Here is a 19,064-nt window from a genome sequence, read left to right on the forward strand (position 1 = left end):
TACTAGGGTAGGGGAAGGGAAGGGAAGGGAAGGGAAGAGAAAAAAACAACATTAACGAGAGGAAATTTTCAGTGAAATTTATATTTTCAGTTGCACAAACTACTAGAGAAAAGGGGAAAGCCATGATGAGCCAAAAATCAGTTTTCCAATCACCTGTAAAGTGAATCTTACAAATGCTGAAAAAGCTATATTTAGCCCATTCAGACAAAATAATGGTCGAGACATTTATTATTTAATAATGTAAAGTTTCCATCAACCCACCAAACAACAACATGAAAGCTAGAACTCTGATAAAACTTTTCTCTGGCTATGGGGTCTTCAAGTCCATCACTCGGCCTCCCCAAATAGAGAAATCCACCATCCTGAATCTTTTATTAGTCCTTTTCATATACCTTTCCTCTGATCTATATGCGTATCTAACTAGACACACATACATATACATGCGTGCATACATATATTTTAAAATTTACCTATTCTTAACTTTATGAATGAAGGTATGATATTTTATGTAATCTTTGGGGATTTCCTTTTTCACATCCTATAGCACTGCTAAGACTCACCCACGTGTGAATCACCAGAGTTATTCTTTCTGATGACTATTTAAATATCCCAATGTGTGTATGTACCCATTAATTCACCAGTAGATTTCTGGTGGTAACTACTGCAGGTATCTGGGTTGTTTCCAGGATTTTACTCTTCCAAACATTTGCTACTCTGAACATCCTAGTTCATGTCTCCTACAGTACATACGCAAGTTTCTGTGGGTAAGTGTAGGTATGGAACTGCACTCATAGGATGTGTAAATGTTGAACTTTTGCCGATAATGCTCAACTATTTTCCTAAGGCATTCCACCAGTTCATAAACCACTATGAGCAATGGATAAGAGATCCTGCTGATATTTATATTCTCCAATACTTGGCATCATCACTTAAAATTCTATTAATCAAATGGATATAAAGTAGACGTACCTTATTATGGTCTTGGTGTGCACTTTCCTATTCACCAATGAGACTGAACACCCCATCATGTGTACTAGCCAAATATAATTGCTCTTTTGTAAAATGCCTATTTGTATTTTTCCTTGTTTTTCTACTGAGTCATCTGTACTTTGCTTACTGATTTGTAGGAGGTGTCTGTATTTTCTATACTAATCCTTTGTTGGCTATACTGGCATCTTCTAGCTTGTGGTTTTCCTTAAAGTATCTTTTGAATGAATACATGCTCTTAATCTTAATATAGATGAATACCTCAAGTCTTTTGTTTCATGGTTAATGCATTTCATGTTCTAAGAAATTCTTCCAGAAGGTCTAGAACTATGTTGCCCAATATAGTTGTGGCTACTGAGCACATAAAATGTGCCTGGTCTAAACTGAGATGTGCTCTTAGTGTAAAATACACAGACAGATTTTGAAGACTTAATATGAAAAAAAAAAACCCACAAAAAACGTTGATGTATTTTTTATATTGACTACATGATGAAAATATTTTAGATATACCGAGTTAATTTTACCTGTTTCTTTTCACCTTTTAAAATATGATGCTAGAAAATTAAAAACTGCATGTGTAGGCCACATTATATTTCTACTGGATAGTGCTGTCTAGATGTCTACTTATATATTCTACTCAAGAGTTTTAAAACTGCTTTGGCATTTAAGTCCTTATCTATCTGGAGTTGATTTCTGTATCTGGTTATAAGGTAAGGATCCAAGTTCAAGTATTTCCTTATGGATGACCAATTGTTTCCAGCTCCATTTACTGAATAGTCCATTCTCTTTCCACTGATCTGACATGCCATCTGTCACTCACTCTATTATACCGAAGCTGCACACAACACACAATCTGTTTCTACACTCTGTATTATTGTTGGTCAAACTGTCATCTCATGTACTATACTGTCTAATTATCATAGGTTCAAATTAAGTCCTGAGATCTGTAAAGCAAGACCCTTCATTCTGCTCTTCTACAGGAGTCCTTGTTATTTTTGGCCATAAATCTTCCCTATAGGTTTTTATAATCAGCCTATTAACAAAACCTACTGGGAATGGATTAGAATTGCATTCAGATGTGGATCAACTTCAGGCAAACTGACATCTATATTATATTAGCCGTGAACACAATCTGGTCTTTTTTAGTGTTTTGTAATGAAGTTTTATTTTTCCTGTATAGGTTCTGCATGTCTTTTTGTTGGACTTAGTCTTAGGTGTTTGACATTCTGACTAGTGCAGTGGTGGTGTCTGACATTCTGACTAGTGCAGTGGTATCTTTAGTTGTTTTCTAGCTGTTTGTAATGTACACAATGCAACAGACTTTTGTATATTAACTTTTTTTCCCAGCCATACTGCTAAATGTTTCTTTCTTTTGGCCGTGTGGCATGTGGGATCCTTATTCCCCGACCAGGGATTGAACCCGTGCCCCCTGCAGTGGAAGTGCACAGTCCCAATCACTGGACTGCCATGGAAGTCCCCTATTCTATTTTTCTAATAATTGGTCTTTTAAGTTCTCTTGGGTTTTCCCCATAAAGTGACGTTTAGATAAGGTTCATCTGAAAGAGAACATGTTTCTGCAAAGGTGTTTTTCCATTTTTACTGTGAATAATACATTAATATAGACCTGACAATCTTTCAAGAAAAGTTGACCAAAGCCACTTATTTTGGGGGAAAATAGTAATGATGATCTATGATGTTTCTAGTGTGGCCTGGAATAATTTAAACTCTAAGAACATTGGTATGTTACCATGCTAGTAAAGAAAATACTGAAACATTTATTTTGATTAAGTTAATTGGGGGGGGGGGGAAACATTAGTTTTCAAAAGATTCTGAATGACAAAAGCAGCAAAAATTTTATCCTACGGAATAGATTTGATTTAAAAAGGTCATCTGAAAGACCATGCAAACTTTCTTATTTGCTTTAGCTCAACCATAAAGATCAAAATTTTGCTAAAACTAAGTATGATGAACAACGGCTATGGAATTATTTTCTAAAGAGGAGGCGCTCCAACGAATGTTTTAAGTAACAGGAGCTTGGAAACAGTTTGAATGACATACTGTCCACCCACTAATACCTTTGTTTGGATATGTGAAACAGTGCCATAAAAACAAGTCACTGATTTATGGTATCAATCTTTGAATTATACAATTGTATCATAAGTTAATTCTATACAAGTTTTGCCAAGGACCAAAAGAGGATAGGGTGTGAAAAAAATTCTAGTTTTTTCTTAATTCTGGCATGATTATCATTAACGTTGGAAAAGACTAAAGCTGCAAACATCCGAAAACACACCATTAACTATATTAAATTTAAAACTGTGGAAATTCCCTGGCTGTCCAGAGGTTAGGACTCGGCGCTTTCACTGCCATGGGCCCGGGTTTGATCCCTGGTCAGGGAACTAAGATCCCGCAAGCCAGGCGGCGGGAGGAAAACAATGTAAAATTTATCACAGATAAATTTTCAATTCAAAGAAAAACTGATTATTAAAATTCCATCAGCTATTCAGTGATAAATCATTAGTTCAGTTGCTGAATTATGCTAACTTAATGATCACTGCAATTATACTTACTTTACAATAAGAGGTCTTTTAGAACTCTGTGCTTTAACAAAGGAAAAAAAGGGTTTAATGGCTTTGCTAAAAAAGGTGTCCAATAGCTTAGTGACTGAAGTTCATAATTTTGATAGAAGTTGTAAGCTATGGGAAAATGGAAATAAAATAAAGACATTCTACTTCATTTCTCTTTATTCAGAATTTTAGCACTGGTGCCTTACCATCACTCTCAAGTTACTTACATTTATGTCTCTTTCATGTATTTCATCTACAATTACATGACTGATTCCTCGAATGCCTGCTTCTAATTTTCTTAGGAGTACACCTTGAAAAGAAAATCAGAGTAAACACTGGCGGTGAGTTTCTATGTTAAAGTAGGGAGGTAAGGAAAAGTGCAAAGAAACCAATTTCTAGACAATCAACTATGCTTCCACTACTATAACCCCAGCGTTTTAGGAAAGAAATCATCACTGGTATATTTAAACTATTAAAGAAGTGATCATGTAGTCTATAACACACTTGTCTAATGAAAACACTTGTAACAGTTCCAGCAACCTAAGCTGATTTCATTTGCTCTGCACTACAACAGCCAGCAGGTACATCACACTCTCCATGAAGAAAAAAAGTGCCAAAAGTTCTATTTAAACAAGAATTCTGAAACTGGGTTCTTGATTTATTATTTCCAGTCACTTTGTGCTATTATCAAGTTTTCTTCACAAACAAAATGTAAACCCCAAGTGAAAGGCCAAAAATAAAACAGGTTACTGACCCACAGTACAAAACATTATACTGGCATGAGGGCGGGGAAGTACAGACTCAAATCGAACACTATAGCCACAACTTTTTCCAGGCTCTTCTCCTCTCTCATATGCAACTCGCTCTGCCACAGAAACTGCACTGATTCTCCTGGGCTGAGACAGAAAAAAAAAAAAAAAGTGATTTAAAAGCTACAAAATTAGTTACACTTGTTTATTAGGGTTATTAAATGACTGTAGTAAATCTGACCCACTGCCAGCTCAGTAATCAACAGAAACAATAATAGTAGTGATAACATTTAGGAAGCTCCAAAGTTTATTAAAAAAACAAAAAAAATTACCACTTAATTCTATGGTAGACAGTTAAAAATGCTGTTTTTCATTTTGTATATAAAGTGATTCCAAGGTTTTTATAGAAAATAAAATTTCTTCAACATTGGCCCTAACTCTTAATGGCATCAAGTGATTTTCCAGTAGGGAAGCAGACAGATCACACGTGGAGAGCTTGTTCTTATAACTTCCTACCACAGTGCAGGCACATGTTTAAAGAACTATTTAACTGAGATGTACGGGTTATTAGGAAGGTGAACAACCTCCTTTGCCATATCTACGATTCATTCACTATTTAACTCATAAAGTAAGCAGTCATAGCATATCTGTATTGATATCAGGTGCCACAAAAGGTGCTAGAGATAAAAAAACAAAACACAACACCTCAATGAAATCACTCCTGGTTTTGATGAGCTTATGTAGCTGGGAAAACTGAGTGTATATTACCTTTTCCAGCAATATACATGCTGTTAGCAATAAATATGCTGAACCCTAAGGACAATTATGGGTTAAAATTTTAAGTGTTGGACCTTAACTTTTATGAAAACTTCCAAAGTGTCCCCTGTCTTCTAAGTACACAAAACAGCATTTACTTGGTGGATACCATGGCTATTATGATATCCTGAATGTATAGCTATGGGGGTACATGCAGATTTAGACTAAATGCTTCCAGGTTGCCTGGTATTTGACTTTGTCAAAAAGTTCCTGGTGATAGATTTTAGTTCCTAGACTGAGAAAGTTTTTTCCGAGTTCCATATTTAGTTAAGTACCTATATGATTATACCCCAGGTTATATGACATGACCATTTAGGAAATCAGAGGCTAATACAATCTTAAAAAACAAAAACCAACCAAACAAAAAAAACCCCAAACCAAAAAACCAGTAGCTTCACTAGAGCTATCAACATCCTTTGAATTAATATAAAACACAATTTATTAATTTCTATATCCCCTAACACAAGAGTCCCTTATGCTATGTGGCTAGTAACACATATAGGTGAAGTGTACAATCACCTAGTTCATATTTATCCTGTCCAGCAAGGTAAGGGATTAAAAGATGCCATCTTGAACATACTGTACATTTTCCTGAGCTTATATTCTTTCTGGTTTATATGCCTTGTTTCGCTGAACAATGCTAGCTTTTAATGACCACTGCTGACCAGTTCTCTGTACCTCACTAACTCTGAATAGAAGTGTTACATGAAGGACTGAGTTATGCATTTGTCCATCAAGAGAAGAGTTCTGCTATATACTTATGTCAGGGAATGTGAAGATGATATTCCACTAAATATCGCTTTTCTCTCCTTTTATCTTTCCTACAGTTTTCAACATTTCTACTAAATAGCTGGCTTCTACAAAAACTTCAACTCAATTAGGGTATTTGACTCTTCTGAGGTGTATTTCTATGCTACTGGATACTCAAGGATTGCTTTTACCAGCTTGAGGCTACTTTCAGGTCAATCACCTTTGTAGTTTCCAGCCTTTTAAAGTGAATATGGACAGGAAATGGCATATTCCGTAAGCAGCACTTACTGTAGTTCTTAACGGTACAGCCCTCACCTCCCAAGCCATCCATGACAGAGGCTGTTACAAATTAACACAAGAAGTGCTAAAACAACCATCTTCAGAAGCCCTACTGGCCAAATTTCCTTGAGTAAAAGCAGAAAACATCAATATCAAGATGACTATTCAAACAGCAAAGAAACAAATGACCCTACAATCTCCTTTCCATGTTTTGTATGCTTCTCTAACTTATCGCCTTCCTATTTCAACAGCCCTGACTTCAAAATAAACATTTAAAATACATATTAAAAAGAGAAGTGCCTCTTTTATTCATAACTGATCCAACTGGAAATCAGTATGATTTTTCCTGAGGGGAGTATGGCAAAATGCATAAAACTTAAAATATGCATACCCTTCGACCGAACAATTCCATGTCTAGGAATTTATTCCAATGAAATAATCCAATGAGCGTATAAAATGTATGTACAAGTATATTCATCCTAACATACATAAATACCAAAATATTAGAAACAATCTTAAAGTACCTCCATCATTTAAGAATAATCGTACATGCATAAAATGGAAAGTTATGAAGTCATTAGAAAATTATTCCGTTGCTTTAATAGCAGGTGTGCTGTTACATAAAGGGGACAGGTTAGGATGGTGTACATACAGTACATGTACACGAAGTCTGAAAGGATGAAGGCCAAAAGTAAAAATGATTACTTCTGGATGGTGGGATTCTGTGTGGGCTTTGGTTTCTTTTAAAATTTACTTTATTTTCTAATTTTTTTCCCAATGGGTATATAATACTTTTAGAGTCAGAAAAAAGCAACTAAAAATAAAATCTTATTCTCAGTATAATTCTTAGCTCATTATAAATATCCACAGGATAGGCATTTTGTGTGGGAGAACAATGCTTAATGTAAAAGACTATGAATGTTTAAACACTTCTCAGACTGCATGCTACCTGATAACCTATAAATAGGTTGCTCTATTTATCCTCTGAATAATTTCTCTCTTTTCCCTTGGATATTCAATAACTGTTTTACATACTGCCCTACAATGAATAAATACAAAGCAAGGTCCACCTTCTTTCTACACCCGCAGAACTACCTCTCCACATATGGTTTAACTTATCCTCTCTTAAATATTCTATAGTACATAGAAATATTCTATATTCTATAAATAAAGATTCAAGACTATAGAGACCCCACAGAACAATCATAATTAACATCTGTGTAACAACAGTAAAAACCATAACTGCATGTACTATTTTATTTGTGCTTCAGAATAACAGTGAGATTTTTTTTTTTCCATTCTAACAGATAAAAACACAAGTTCACAGGTAAAGGTATTTTGCCTAAACTCATATACATGACTTTAGATGTAATACAAATTTTCTTTACTCCCAACTAAGCCTTTTCCCAATTATTCTGCCTCTTGTTGTAATTTTATGTTGTATTTGGATTAAATAACAGAATAACCCATTTAAGTGAAACTAGTTAAAAAGTAGTGGTGATGAAAGCAAGGGATAAAGTTAAGTCATTCCAACAGAATACTCCAAATTATCCTCCAGCATATGAGCTTTTCTTTACATTTTCATTGCATATTTATCTGCTCTCATTTGCTCTGTAGAATCTTATTACTCTTGCCTGGAGACGAGCCATAGTAGTAGTTAGTTCTAAGTGATTACCTCTTCTTCACAATTCTATGTTCACTTTAATTAATTAAAACAGCTAATATTACCGGTAAAACTTTCCATACCACAAGCAGCTAAAGACCTGTCTCAAAGTGTTCTTTTGCAATATTCTAAAATCTGCATCCTTTACACCCCTCTTGACATTTATCCAGAACTGTAATTTCTCTTCTTAGCGATCTCTAACTGAAAGAGTACTGCTTTCAGAACTTTGCGCCCCTATTTCTCATCTGGGTATTTAAATACATGGTAATAGAACTAGGCTGCAATAAAATACAAGATTTCTAAGGCATCAGATATCACAAAACATACCAGACTCCACTTTCTCTATTTTCTAAGTTCTGAGTTTATCTTACATGACGGACAGCTGTATCCTGAAACGATGGTACCTTGGGGTATGTGCAGGACTGCCAAGATATTCACAGATGTTAATTTAACATACTTGAGTTGTATCCTAGCAATTTTAATTCACCTCTCTCAACATCTTTAAGGTCAGAAAATAACTATTTCCTATTTTCAATTGTTGCACACTCACACCCTAAGTTTTAAGTGGCTTGAGTATGAATAGCCTGAAGGCACAAAAAGGATACAGTGAGTTTGGTATAGAATTTACACTAAAGCCAGTGGTAAGGTTACGAGATAAGGTTTGAGCTACTCATTGTTTTATTCTAGTTCATAATAACTCTCAACTTGTGCTCTATGACTTGAAATAACACATTTAACCAAGCACATAAAAAACTTAGGTAATGACTTCATGTGGTTTCCTATATATGACTGCAAGTGGAAGAAAAAGGAAAAATGAGGGCTTCCCTGGTGGTGCAGTGGTTAAGAATCCGCCTGCCAATGCAGGGGACACGGGTTTGAGCTCTGGTCCAGGAAGATCCCACATGCTGCGGAGCAACTAAGCCTGTGTGCCACAACTACTGAGCCTGTACTCTAGAGCCCGCGAGCCACGACGACTGACTCCGTGTGCCACAAGTACTGAAGCCTGTGCACCTAGAGCCCATGTGGTCCGCAACAAGAAAAGACACCACAATAAGAAGCCCGCACACTGCAATGAAGAGTAGCCCCCGGGCTTCCCTGGTGGCGCAGTGGTTGAGAATCTGCCTGCCAATGCAGGAGACACGGGTTAGAGCCCTGGTCTGGGAAGATCCCACATGCCGCGGAGCGGCTGGGCCCGTGAGCCACAATTACTGAGCCTGCGCGTCTGGAGCCTGTGCTCCGCAACAAGAGAGGCCGCGATAGTGAGAGGCCCGCACACCGCGATGAAGAGTGGCCCCCACTTGCCACAACTAGAGAAAGCCCGCGCACAGAAACGAAAACCCAACACAGTCAAAATAAATAAATAAATAATATTAATAAAAAAAAAAAAAAGAGTAGCCCCCGCTCGCCGCAACTAGAGAAAGCCCACACGCAGCAACGAAGACCCAACGCAGCCATAAATAAATAAATAAATAAATAATAAATAAATTGAAAAATGATACAAGTGATATTACTACAAAAATTATTAATGCTGTCTCAGACTGCCTTAACAGAAGTACTGTATAATATCACAATTATTAAGAACTGTATTCTACAATGACCAATCAGTATGTTCAGGCCTACCTTCTCAGGTAGGATGCTGATGCTTCAAATGTGCTTAACAACCTTAGACTCTATCTTCATGGCTGAACCATAGTTGTTTATAAAACAAAGGAGATATACTAGGACACTATACAAACTTTTGAAGACTTATTATAGGTAAGAGAAATCAGAGACTGATTTGGGGACAAGCACTAGGACAAAAACATGGAAGCCACAGAATGTTGATTTCATATGACAGGTCAGTCATTTGTCCAAAATCAGAAGACACAGGCTGCATCTCCACACAACTGGAAATTTTCAAGCAGAAGTTAGGTGACCATCTATTATAAACATTCCACCCTGAGTAGAAAGATGGAATAATTCTGAAGTATCTTTCAATTTCATGAATCTATCACTTTATGAAAGAATATAAATAAACAACTAGTGGATAAGTGAAAGCTGTTTTATACGCAAAAGAAGTAGAATAACATTTGATCCACCCTTCCACACTGTAGCTTCACCGCTCTTACGTTTGTTACAGCCTACATATAGAAATCTGTTCATTTTACAGATGAAACCACCAGAAATGTCCAAATTATTTGGGAAGGGACACAAGTTAGTAAGCAAATTATACAAAGTTGAAGACCACAGTACAAAAACTATTTTTGTCTGGAACAAACAGAAGCCATTTTTGTCTGGAACAATTTGGATTTGATAAGTCAGACAGCAGGCGAAAAAAATCACTTCTCAGTTGGGCGGGAGTTAGTTTTTTTCATACTCATGACATGCAAACAACTTTTTTTTTTTAAATTTATTTAATTTATTTATTTTTGTCTGCGTTGGGTCTTCCTTGCTGTGCGCAGGCTCCCTCCAGCTGTGGCGAGCGGGGGCCACTCTCGGCTATGGCGCTCAGGCTTCTCATTGCGGTGGACCCCCTCGTTGCGGAGCACGGGCTCCGGGCGCGCGGGCCCCAGCAGCCGCGGCATGCGGGCTCCAGAGCGCAGACTCAGCAGCTGTGGCGCAAGGGCTCAGCCGCTCCGCGGCATGCGGGATCCTCCCAGACCAGGGCTCAAACCCGCGTCCCCCGCATTGGCAGGCGGACTCCCAACCACTGCGCCACCAGGGAAGCCCCGCAAACAACTTCTGAGTGAGACCATCGGTGCTCAGCTCATTTGTTGAATTCAGCATTTCTGCCTATATGGCCGAACTGTTTTGAATTTAAAAATGGAAAGTGGTAGTAAGGAAGGAGGGCAGAGCTCAAAGTTCTTCTGTAAAATGGCGCCCTCCTGAACAATACACCTCCTGAAAAATCAGATAAGCATTAAGAGCAAGTATATTTTATTGATGTACTTGAGGTTGGAACTTCCGCTGCGAGGCAAAGAAATCACAGCCAGTTTTGGGAGTGAGAAGGGCAATCGAAGAACATTTTGAGAAGAAGAAAGCTAAGGGTCCTATCCCAGAAAAATGGAGACCTATCGTATTTTTTTCAAGCTTAAAATATCATCCATTTTAAATGTATTCCTTCAGTCATTTTTTTAAGGCCCCCCCCCAAACCCAAATCTCCTATAAAATATAGAGGCCAATTTTTAAGACATACTTCATTTCAGACATGTTAAAAAAATATGGTTTGCACATGTCCACATAAATGCATGTGTACAAACATCTTTTGCTATTTCAAGATTCATGACTCTCCCCTGAGTATCAATTAAGCTTCCCCGGTTAAGAATCCCTAAGTCAAGGTCTGAGCCAGCCTGAGAGGTAGTATCTGGCTACTTGCAATGCTCTCCTTTCAAGTGCCAGAAGTACAGGGTTAGAGCTGACAGGAACTGCTTTAACCTAAGAAGACTGCTCTTCCCTAAGCACTGCGACAAACTTGCAGGCACTGCTTACTGCTAGCAAGGTAACGACAGAATATAGCAGTCAAAAGGGGGAATACTGAAGGCCGACTGTTTGGTTATGAATCCTAGTTTCAACAACTTCCTGTGTTAACCTTGGACAATTTTTAAATCTCTTTGTGCCCTAAGTTACTAAAAGAGAAATATTAAATAATATAGTACTTACATCTTAGCGTCATAAACTTTAAATGAGTTAAAAAAAATATCAACTGTTTAAAACAGAAGCTGGTGTATAGTAATGCATTCAGCTAAAGTCAACCATTTATCTGTTTTTCTATCTTGTCTACTCTTGCGCTGACTGGTTTTTATTGAACATTAAGGTGATAAGATAAAGAGAACCAAGGTTTGGATGTAAACTTAAGGAGAAAGTACTCTGTTTTGTTCAATTCTAGGCCCAAAGACTCCCTCTAGCCCAGACAAAAAGAATCCTCCACATGATTCAGTTTAGCTTATCGGTGAGTTATACTGGAGATTAACACAGACTTAAATTCCTTTCATGCCTTTCGTTTCCTTTTTTTTATTTAAAAGGGCCTAATGCTCTACCACTTTCAGAATTTTATGTCACTACAAAGGGGAGTTGATCAAAGAATTAGGAATGGTCAGGCTTCTAGGTGTTTCCACCTCTCAAACCCTATCCACACTAGGCACATACCTCGTAAGCTGGCTTGCTACTTACCTGAGTTACTACAATATTACACCCTGCTGCTCGGTCATTCTGGATAAAGTCATCTAGAATAAACTGGGGAACTTGTGTGGTTTTACCACATCCAGTAGCGCCTCGGATAATAACAACTGGATTTTGACTAATTGCTTCCAGGATTTCACTTTCAAATTTCTTCACAGGCAGTAACTCTCTCTCCTGTAAGATCTGTATTAGAAAAGTTACACCTCAAATTTCTACCAATATACATATTAGAAACAACTATCTTAATTCTAAAAAAAATTTGCCATCTCTATAAAAAGTTATTCCTTCCCACTGGCTGAGTACTCAAAATATACTTTTTCATGAAAGAATGTATATATTTATACCTCTAGTTGAACGGTCTCTTTCCATTAAATTTCTGAAGAATCTATCTTTTGGCCTTATCCACACCCTTATTTTCCTCCTTTTCTCCCTAGACATTACATATACATTCCCTTTCTTCTAACATTTTAAGTTGTTTCATTCAGAAAATACCAAAAAACTACCAAAAAAAAAAAGTTATTATCCCACATCTTCCACTTTAAGAATCACAGGCCCTTAACTCACAACAACTACCCTCAGAGGTAACTAGGATTAGCAGTTAGGTTAGTATCTTTGATCTACCTTCCTAGAAAGGGCAAAAACATATTATTCGCTGTCTTTCTGCCCATACCTAGAAAGTTCTGAGACTGTGAGCACCTTATGTCTAAATACTTCACAGACTTACTGCTTGCAAATCACGATCCTGTTCCAGCTGATACATTAATTCACTCTTGAGGTCCATGCTTATTTGTTCTGGAGTAGCCTGTAAAATGAGAAGGCAACAGTCACACAAAAGCATAATTCAGCTTCAAAATGAATCCATTTTTAATCTAGATATCCTAATGAAATATATTCAAAAGTAAAACACGAGAGTCTGATCTCAAAAACAATGTTGCACTCACGTAAGCCAGGGGCCCCTCATCAATGTTGCTACTGGTCCATGGATTCCAGTTGGATTGTGGAGGTGACCAAGGAACCACGCCCACTTGGTTCTGCCGCTGAGATGGCTCAAAATGAGCCAATTTGCCAAGGTTGAGTACAACAGGCACAGAAGGATCATCAGGCTATTAAAAATAACAGAAAACAAAACAAAACCAAAAAACAATACCAGTTGCTTGTCTGGCTAGAGAAGTTCGATACAAAGGTAAACTAAATAGCTGTATGCTTACTAGGGGCACGATCTCAAGATTTAGCTCTTGAATGATGTTCTGCAGCTGATGCTCCAAATCTGGAGAAAGGTTAACTTTGTAAGGCTCCACCTACAGAAAAGGGATGGCCATGAAAATCATGTAACATACACACGAACACTACTCAAATCTACTACAGTAGGGTTAAGAGTATGCCGTCGACGCTAGGTCTACAATAGTCCTAAAGCCAACAAGTCAGTTCCCTTGTGAAAGAATTACTTAATGATGATTAGTAGGGCCATTTCCATTTCTTGAGGCGAGAGTCCTAGAACTATCAAACTTCTTTAGCCAAATATTAAACAGAAGCTCAATTGAATCTTACAATATCTCTTTGGGCTACTAAGTCTAAAGACTCACTGTCTCTCCTTCTTTCTTCTTTGTAAGTCCAGAGTAAGCTTCAATCACTCCAAGGTGGTAGAGCTGTCTGACAAGTGACAGCGCACAGGACTGTGCTGCCAATTTTTTATTCGATCCATGTTCGCGTGCAAAAATCCCTATAATTTAAGGTCAGGATTACCAAAGACAGAAGAATAAATCGTCTAAGTAAAGAAAACATCTCAACATAAGCAACTAGGAGGCTAGGTACAAAAGCTGCCCTAAAATACAGAGTACGTTATGAGTTCTAAGTTCCTTTTCATTCTAACTGCTAACCAAAAGCCATACTTTAACAGCTTATCAACTAAATAGCCAACCATCTTGATTACAGGCACACACTAAGACACATACAAATCATTATAAAAGCAAATAACCTATTTCAGCAAAGTTGTCATTATTAACATCATTTGGCATTAAAACGGGAAGAAAATAGAGTTTAACTTCTGAAAAGTAAAGGATCAAAAAGCAAATCAAAGGAAAGAAAATGGGCCCAAAGTGCCTAGACCAGGAGACACCAATCTTCTTCTATAAAGGGTCAGATAATAAATATTTTAGGCTTTGCAGGCCACGTGGTCTCTGTCACAATTACTCAGCTCTGTCTCTCAAGTGTGAAAGCATTCACTGACAATACTTAAACTAGGGTTTGACAAACCTATGGGCCCAGGAACTAAAAATGTTGTAAAATTTTTGAAGAGTCATAAATATAAGACAGAAATAATGTGTGATATATGTGACCCACCAAGCTTAAAATATTTATCTGGACTTTTACAGAAGTTTGCTGTTCCCTGACACAAACAAATGACTGTAGCTGTGTTGCAATAATTTTAAAATAAACTCCCATTTACTCAGAGTAACTTATCTTTAAGGTCTAGGATAAAAAAATTCAACATCATCTCCTCATGATTCATTCAAAGGCTTGATTCTATTAGAAGTCTTTGATATACTAAATTTAAGTCATCAGAGTTAGTTGCAGAATTCTCAGGCTGGAAAGAATCTTTAGCCATTTCTCCCAATTTTTAGTGAAGTAAATTGAGTCCCAACAATGTAGGTGTGATTTATTCAAAGTCACAATACTCGCTAGTAACAAAACCAGGTACACAGGGCTAGTCCTTACTTTCAAGCATGACACACCGCCTGCTTTAAACTTACTAAGAATAAAGGTAATATATCTTTGCCTTTCTACTTCCTTTATGAATAACCCCAACCTATTCCTTAAGTGCTTCCTCAGGGTAACCCTCTCACCTTTTCTTCTTGACTCTGTGACTCTTAAATGCTTACATTCACTTTTAGGCCTCCAATCCTATCATCTGATTAACTCCTTTCTAAATGTCACCTAGCTAGCCTTACCCAAAGGATTATATCTTTTATGTAGAAAGATTAAAAAAAACATTTTAGGGCTTCCCTGGTGGCGCAGTGGTTGAGAGTCTGCCTGCCAATGCAGGGGACATGGGTTCGAGCCCTGGTCCGGGAAGATCCCACATGCCGCGGAGCAACTGGGCCCGTGAGCCACAATTACTGAGCCTGCGCGTCTGGAGCCTGTGCTCCGCAACAAGAGAGGCCGCGATAGTGAGAGGCCCGCGCACCGCGATGAAGAGTGGCCCCCGCTTGCCGCAACTAGAGAAAGCCCTCGCACAGAAACGAAGACCCAACACAGCCAAAGATAAATAAAATAATTAAATTAAAAAAAAATTTTTTTAATTCTTTGACAGTGGCAGATTCTTCAGTAGTGTACCACCTCTTACCCTTTGAAATGTACACTAGCACAATCTTTCTTTTCACATGCAAAAATGGGAAACTGGGTCTTCTAATATTCTAAAATACCCTAAATGCTACCTTATATCATGGACTCCGTCAAATTAATAAAGCTTACATATATGTGGCTCAAGACTTTAAAGCGAATACTACTCCACTATACAAGGCAAGGCTCAGAGTATCAGGGAAGCACTTACTTCTGCCCAGCTGCTTGATATAAATGGTCATTTCTGCAATAAAGCTCCTGTAACAACATATATAAACAAGGTTAGAAATTTCGCTCTTAGAAATTATTAAATCCAGGACTCCCAAATCAGGCAGGCTTTCCAACTGCTTAGGCAAATCAAAGCAAAAAACCACTGTAAACATTTATGTCTGTTCAATCCTAGAACAAATGAAGTACATAAACTTCAAATAATGCACAACATGGCACGAGACAGCTGTAATCAAAGTTGATGAGCCAACTGTTCACGAAAAGAAAATGTTAGGGTTTTTGGTCCTATATTTACTTACTTTTAACTCTTATTTCACAGGTTGCAGTCTGAATAGCTAGAATACATTCAGTGAAAAGGAATTTTCCACTCAGCTTGAGGCCGAGAAATAAAATAGGCCTAAAACTCCTTAAATTATAATTGTGATTGTTTTAAGATTCCTTTGCATGGGCCACCCACTAATGATTTCAATCTGCTAAGATAAGCTAAATATACGCAGGTATGCACACATACACATGGGTGTACAAACACTGTGCACATGTCAGTGGTTCCTGAGGCGGGGGTCTGATATCTGCCTGCAGTTGGAAGCAGCCCTTGATAACAAAACATTTAGCTTATTTCTATCACACTTTATTTAAATCAGGTCCTGGAGAACAAAATATTTTTGAAAATTATAGCTAAAATTGCTAGCAGATTCTAGGGAATAAATTTAGGTTTTAACAAGGGCAAAACTGCCCTTTGAAAACTATGCTCTCTGATCCTTCCACTACTCACGTACATTCTAACCTCGACTTCGTGCTGTGAATAAAAGGTTAGGTGAGACTTTAGAAAAAAAATAAATGTTAGATTCCTTCCTATACCTCTTGTGAACTGACCTTCAGGCACAGCGGCTTCAGGGGTCAAAGGCCACTGGCTTTCAAGGGAACAACATCCACCCTTTCATTAATGACACCGATGCCAGTATGTTTCTCAGCCAGGCTTAAAGTCAGCACTCAATCTCATTCTCCTCCACCTAGGGGGAACAGCAACACCAGAAATCAGTTTACAATAGTTTCCCATGTGATTGCTTAGTTCAGCCTAAGCAGCAGCACATGTGTGTATGAACACAGACCTCTGGTGTTGCTGTCTGTTATGACTTTAAATAAAGGACATATAAGGAGCAATGCTGTCCTAGCTCCCCCAACTGTCTCTGCCTTCCTCATCATAGCCTGAATTCTTCAACTTTGTATCAGAAGTCAATTAAGACACTTAAAAAAAAAAAAGTTTACAATAAGCTTCAGGCATACTTAAATTATCTAACTGTTCTTAAAGTCACCAAGTGCTACTAAGCCCAATCAGTGCAGTAAAACAAAATATTAAAAAAAAAAAATCAACAAATGAATCTTTCCTTTATGATCTTTGAGGGTTTAAAAAAGTCTGACGTCAAAATTAAGTATTTGAGAATTCAGGATAGAACAAAACAGTGGGAAGCAGGGGGAACCATGCTCTGAACATCATTTTGACCAGTGTCAAAGTTTTTCGTTAGTTATAATTATTTTAGGGCTGCCAGATGCAACCAAAGAACCCTTTGACTTTCAAGGGAAAAACTTTTGATGTATTTTGAATAATTTATTTCATATAAGGACAGCAAATTAAATCATCCAAATTTCCATTATAACATTCCCTCCCTTCCAATAAAATATAGTGCCCCCAGAAGAGTCTAATCCATATGAGCCTTCCTGGGAGTAATAACTACTACACCCTGGAATGCTCTCAGGAAGAACAGCAAGCAGGCTGAGAAACATACTGTCACTGTTAGAACAACCTCCTCCCTTTATGTGCAGTTTTATACATTTAACAGAATAAAAGTGTGCTAATTTGACTCACATACAAAGACTGAGGCTCTCGTTCAGCTTTACAATAAGCCCTTAAAACTTCAATAATAGGACTCAAGAGCCGGCAACTTTCCAAGCTGATGGGAAATTTGGATCTAGATGCAATGCCATCTACCTCTGAAGACTCTAAACTTAAGTGTCTAACTTGACGCACTGAAGAAATAAACATTATAACTGCCTCTAATACCACAGTGAACAATAAACTCACTACCTCTGGCTGATTTTTAAGTCAATTATGGACAAACCACTACTTGTGGCTACGAGTTTTGCCTCTCAGATTCATACGAGAACCTAAAAGTCTAGCAACACAAACAGCAGATTTTTGCAGCACTTCTTACACAGCTAAAATCACACTCCTAAGTGAAAACCATGGTAAACTGCACATTACAAATCAATGACAATTTTTCTTGGGCAAAGTAACATATCTTTTCACAATTTGCTGCTAATCCACAAACTGAACCAGATAGCACGTACAAAAATAGAACAATGACTATACAAAACCCTAACTTACTACAGAAGGCAAAGAGTGAAACAAGCAAACCTGTTGTGATCAGGACCCACTTGGGTGTACTTATATTCTCCTTGGATCTTTTCTTTTTGGAAATATTGGTTCAGACGAGCCTTAGCATTTTCCAAGGTCCAGTTTCCATGTAGCCCAGCATTTAAATCCACTTCTTCGGATTCAAGGGTCTGTTGAATCAATGATAATTAAATTTGGCTGCACTAAGTTTAGTTTAGTTATGTACACTTAAGGCACAAAAATTTATAACAATAACTTTTTTGTACCATGCTTTATAATGCAAAAGTTGCTTTTTTTTAATAGTTTCTAATCCTAGTCAAAATTGAGCCAGAATTTAGTTTTTACTCCATGTGGTGGCCCTATTGTATAAACAATTAGTTAATGTACTGTATTTAAACTGTTCCAAAGAAACCTTTGACAAAATTTTTCACGCTGGTTTTAACACTTTGCATATATCAAGTGGAAAAGTAAGTGTTCTGTCTTATCAAAACGCTTTTACTATGAGTGCTCATGAAATGAGGTTTACTGAGGCAACTACATTTCCTACAAAGCAGATGAAGAGATCTTTTATTAACACCATGAAAAACTGTTTTATTTCACAGGCAATTCTAATGACCAGATTTAACAGGCAGCTTAGGTTTATGGTGTTTTGGGTGAACAATCAGTCTCAAATAACTACTTAAAACAATCACCAAATTATAAAGTTGCAAATATCTTAAACCTTGCCATGAACCAAGTCCTAAATCACATTCCAGGAGGTGTAACACAGGGTTACAGCCTTACCGCTTGTACTTCTTGTTCTTCTTTTCTTGAGTAATAATCCTTCAAGTTGGCTCCTCGATCCCAGGTGGGCCCAGGAGCACCATAGCCAGAGGCCCCAATTCCAGAATTATTTTCTATTACGGGAAGAAAATGATTGTTCCCTTGATAAATCAAACTGTACGAAGATCCTAAATATTTTAAAAAAATACTCCTTATTTAGATTTTAGCACTCCATTATTAGAAATCCAACGTTTCAGTTATTTGGAAATGGGCCTGAAACCTCTATGACTTACCTGAAAAGTGTTACGAGACTGAATACAGGTCTAAATTGCTAATTCCAAAGATGGTATACAGGGGGGTGCTACAAGTAATGA

The 19,064-nt window shown here is 37.4% G+C and overlaps 1 protein-coding gene across 2 annotated transcripts in view; it reads right to left on the reverse strand.

Moving 5' to 3' along the window:
* Positions 1-19,064, reverse strand: part of DHX9 (DExH-box helicase 9) — a 53,971-nt gene that overhangs the window by 15,622 nt on the left and 19,285 nt on the right. The window contains exons 5-14 of one of the 2 annotated variants that reach the window (XM_061183036.1): positions 18,712-18,824; positions 17,950-18,098; positions 15,520-15,566; positions 13,553-13,689; positions 13,178-13,267; positions 12,911-13,072; positions 12,694-12,771; positions 11,961-12,152; positions 4,309-4,450; positions 3,782-3,864 (exon numbers count right to left, since the gene is read on the reverse strand). In XM_061183036.1, the coding sequence (XP_061039019.1) occupies positions 3,782-3,864; positions 4,309-4,450; positions 11,961-12,152; positions 12,694-12,771; positions 12,911-13,072; positions 13,178-13,267; positions 13,553-13,689; positions 15,520-15,566; positions 17,950-18,098; positions 18,712-18,824 (1,193 nt within the window). Of the gene's footprint in view, positions 1-3,781; positions 3,865-4,308; positions 4,451-11,960; positions 12,153-12,693; positions 12,772-12,910; positions 13,073-13,177; positions 13,268-13,552; positions 13,690-15,519; positions 15,567-16,409; positions 16,509-17,949; positions 18,099-18,711; positions 18,825-19,064 lie in introns of those variants that run through there. The other variant, XM_061183037.1, reaches the window with a different exon arrangement.

This window comes from Eubalaena glacialis, chromosome 3 (assembly GCF_028564815.1).
Source record: "Eubalaena glacialis isolate mEubGla1 chromosome 3, mEubGla1.1.hap2.+ XY, whole genome shotgun sequence".
Taxonomy (NCBI): domain Eukaryota; kingdom Metazoa; phylum Chordata; class Mammalia; order Artiodactyla; family Balaenidae; genus Eubalaena; species Eubalaena glacialis.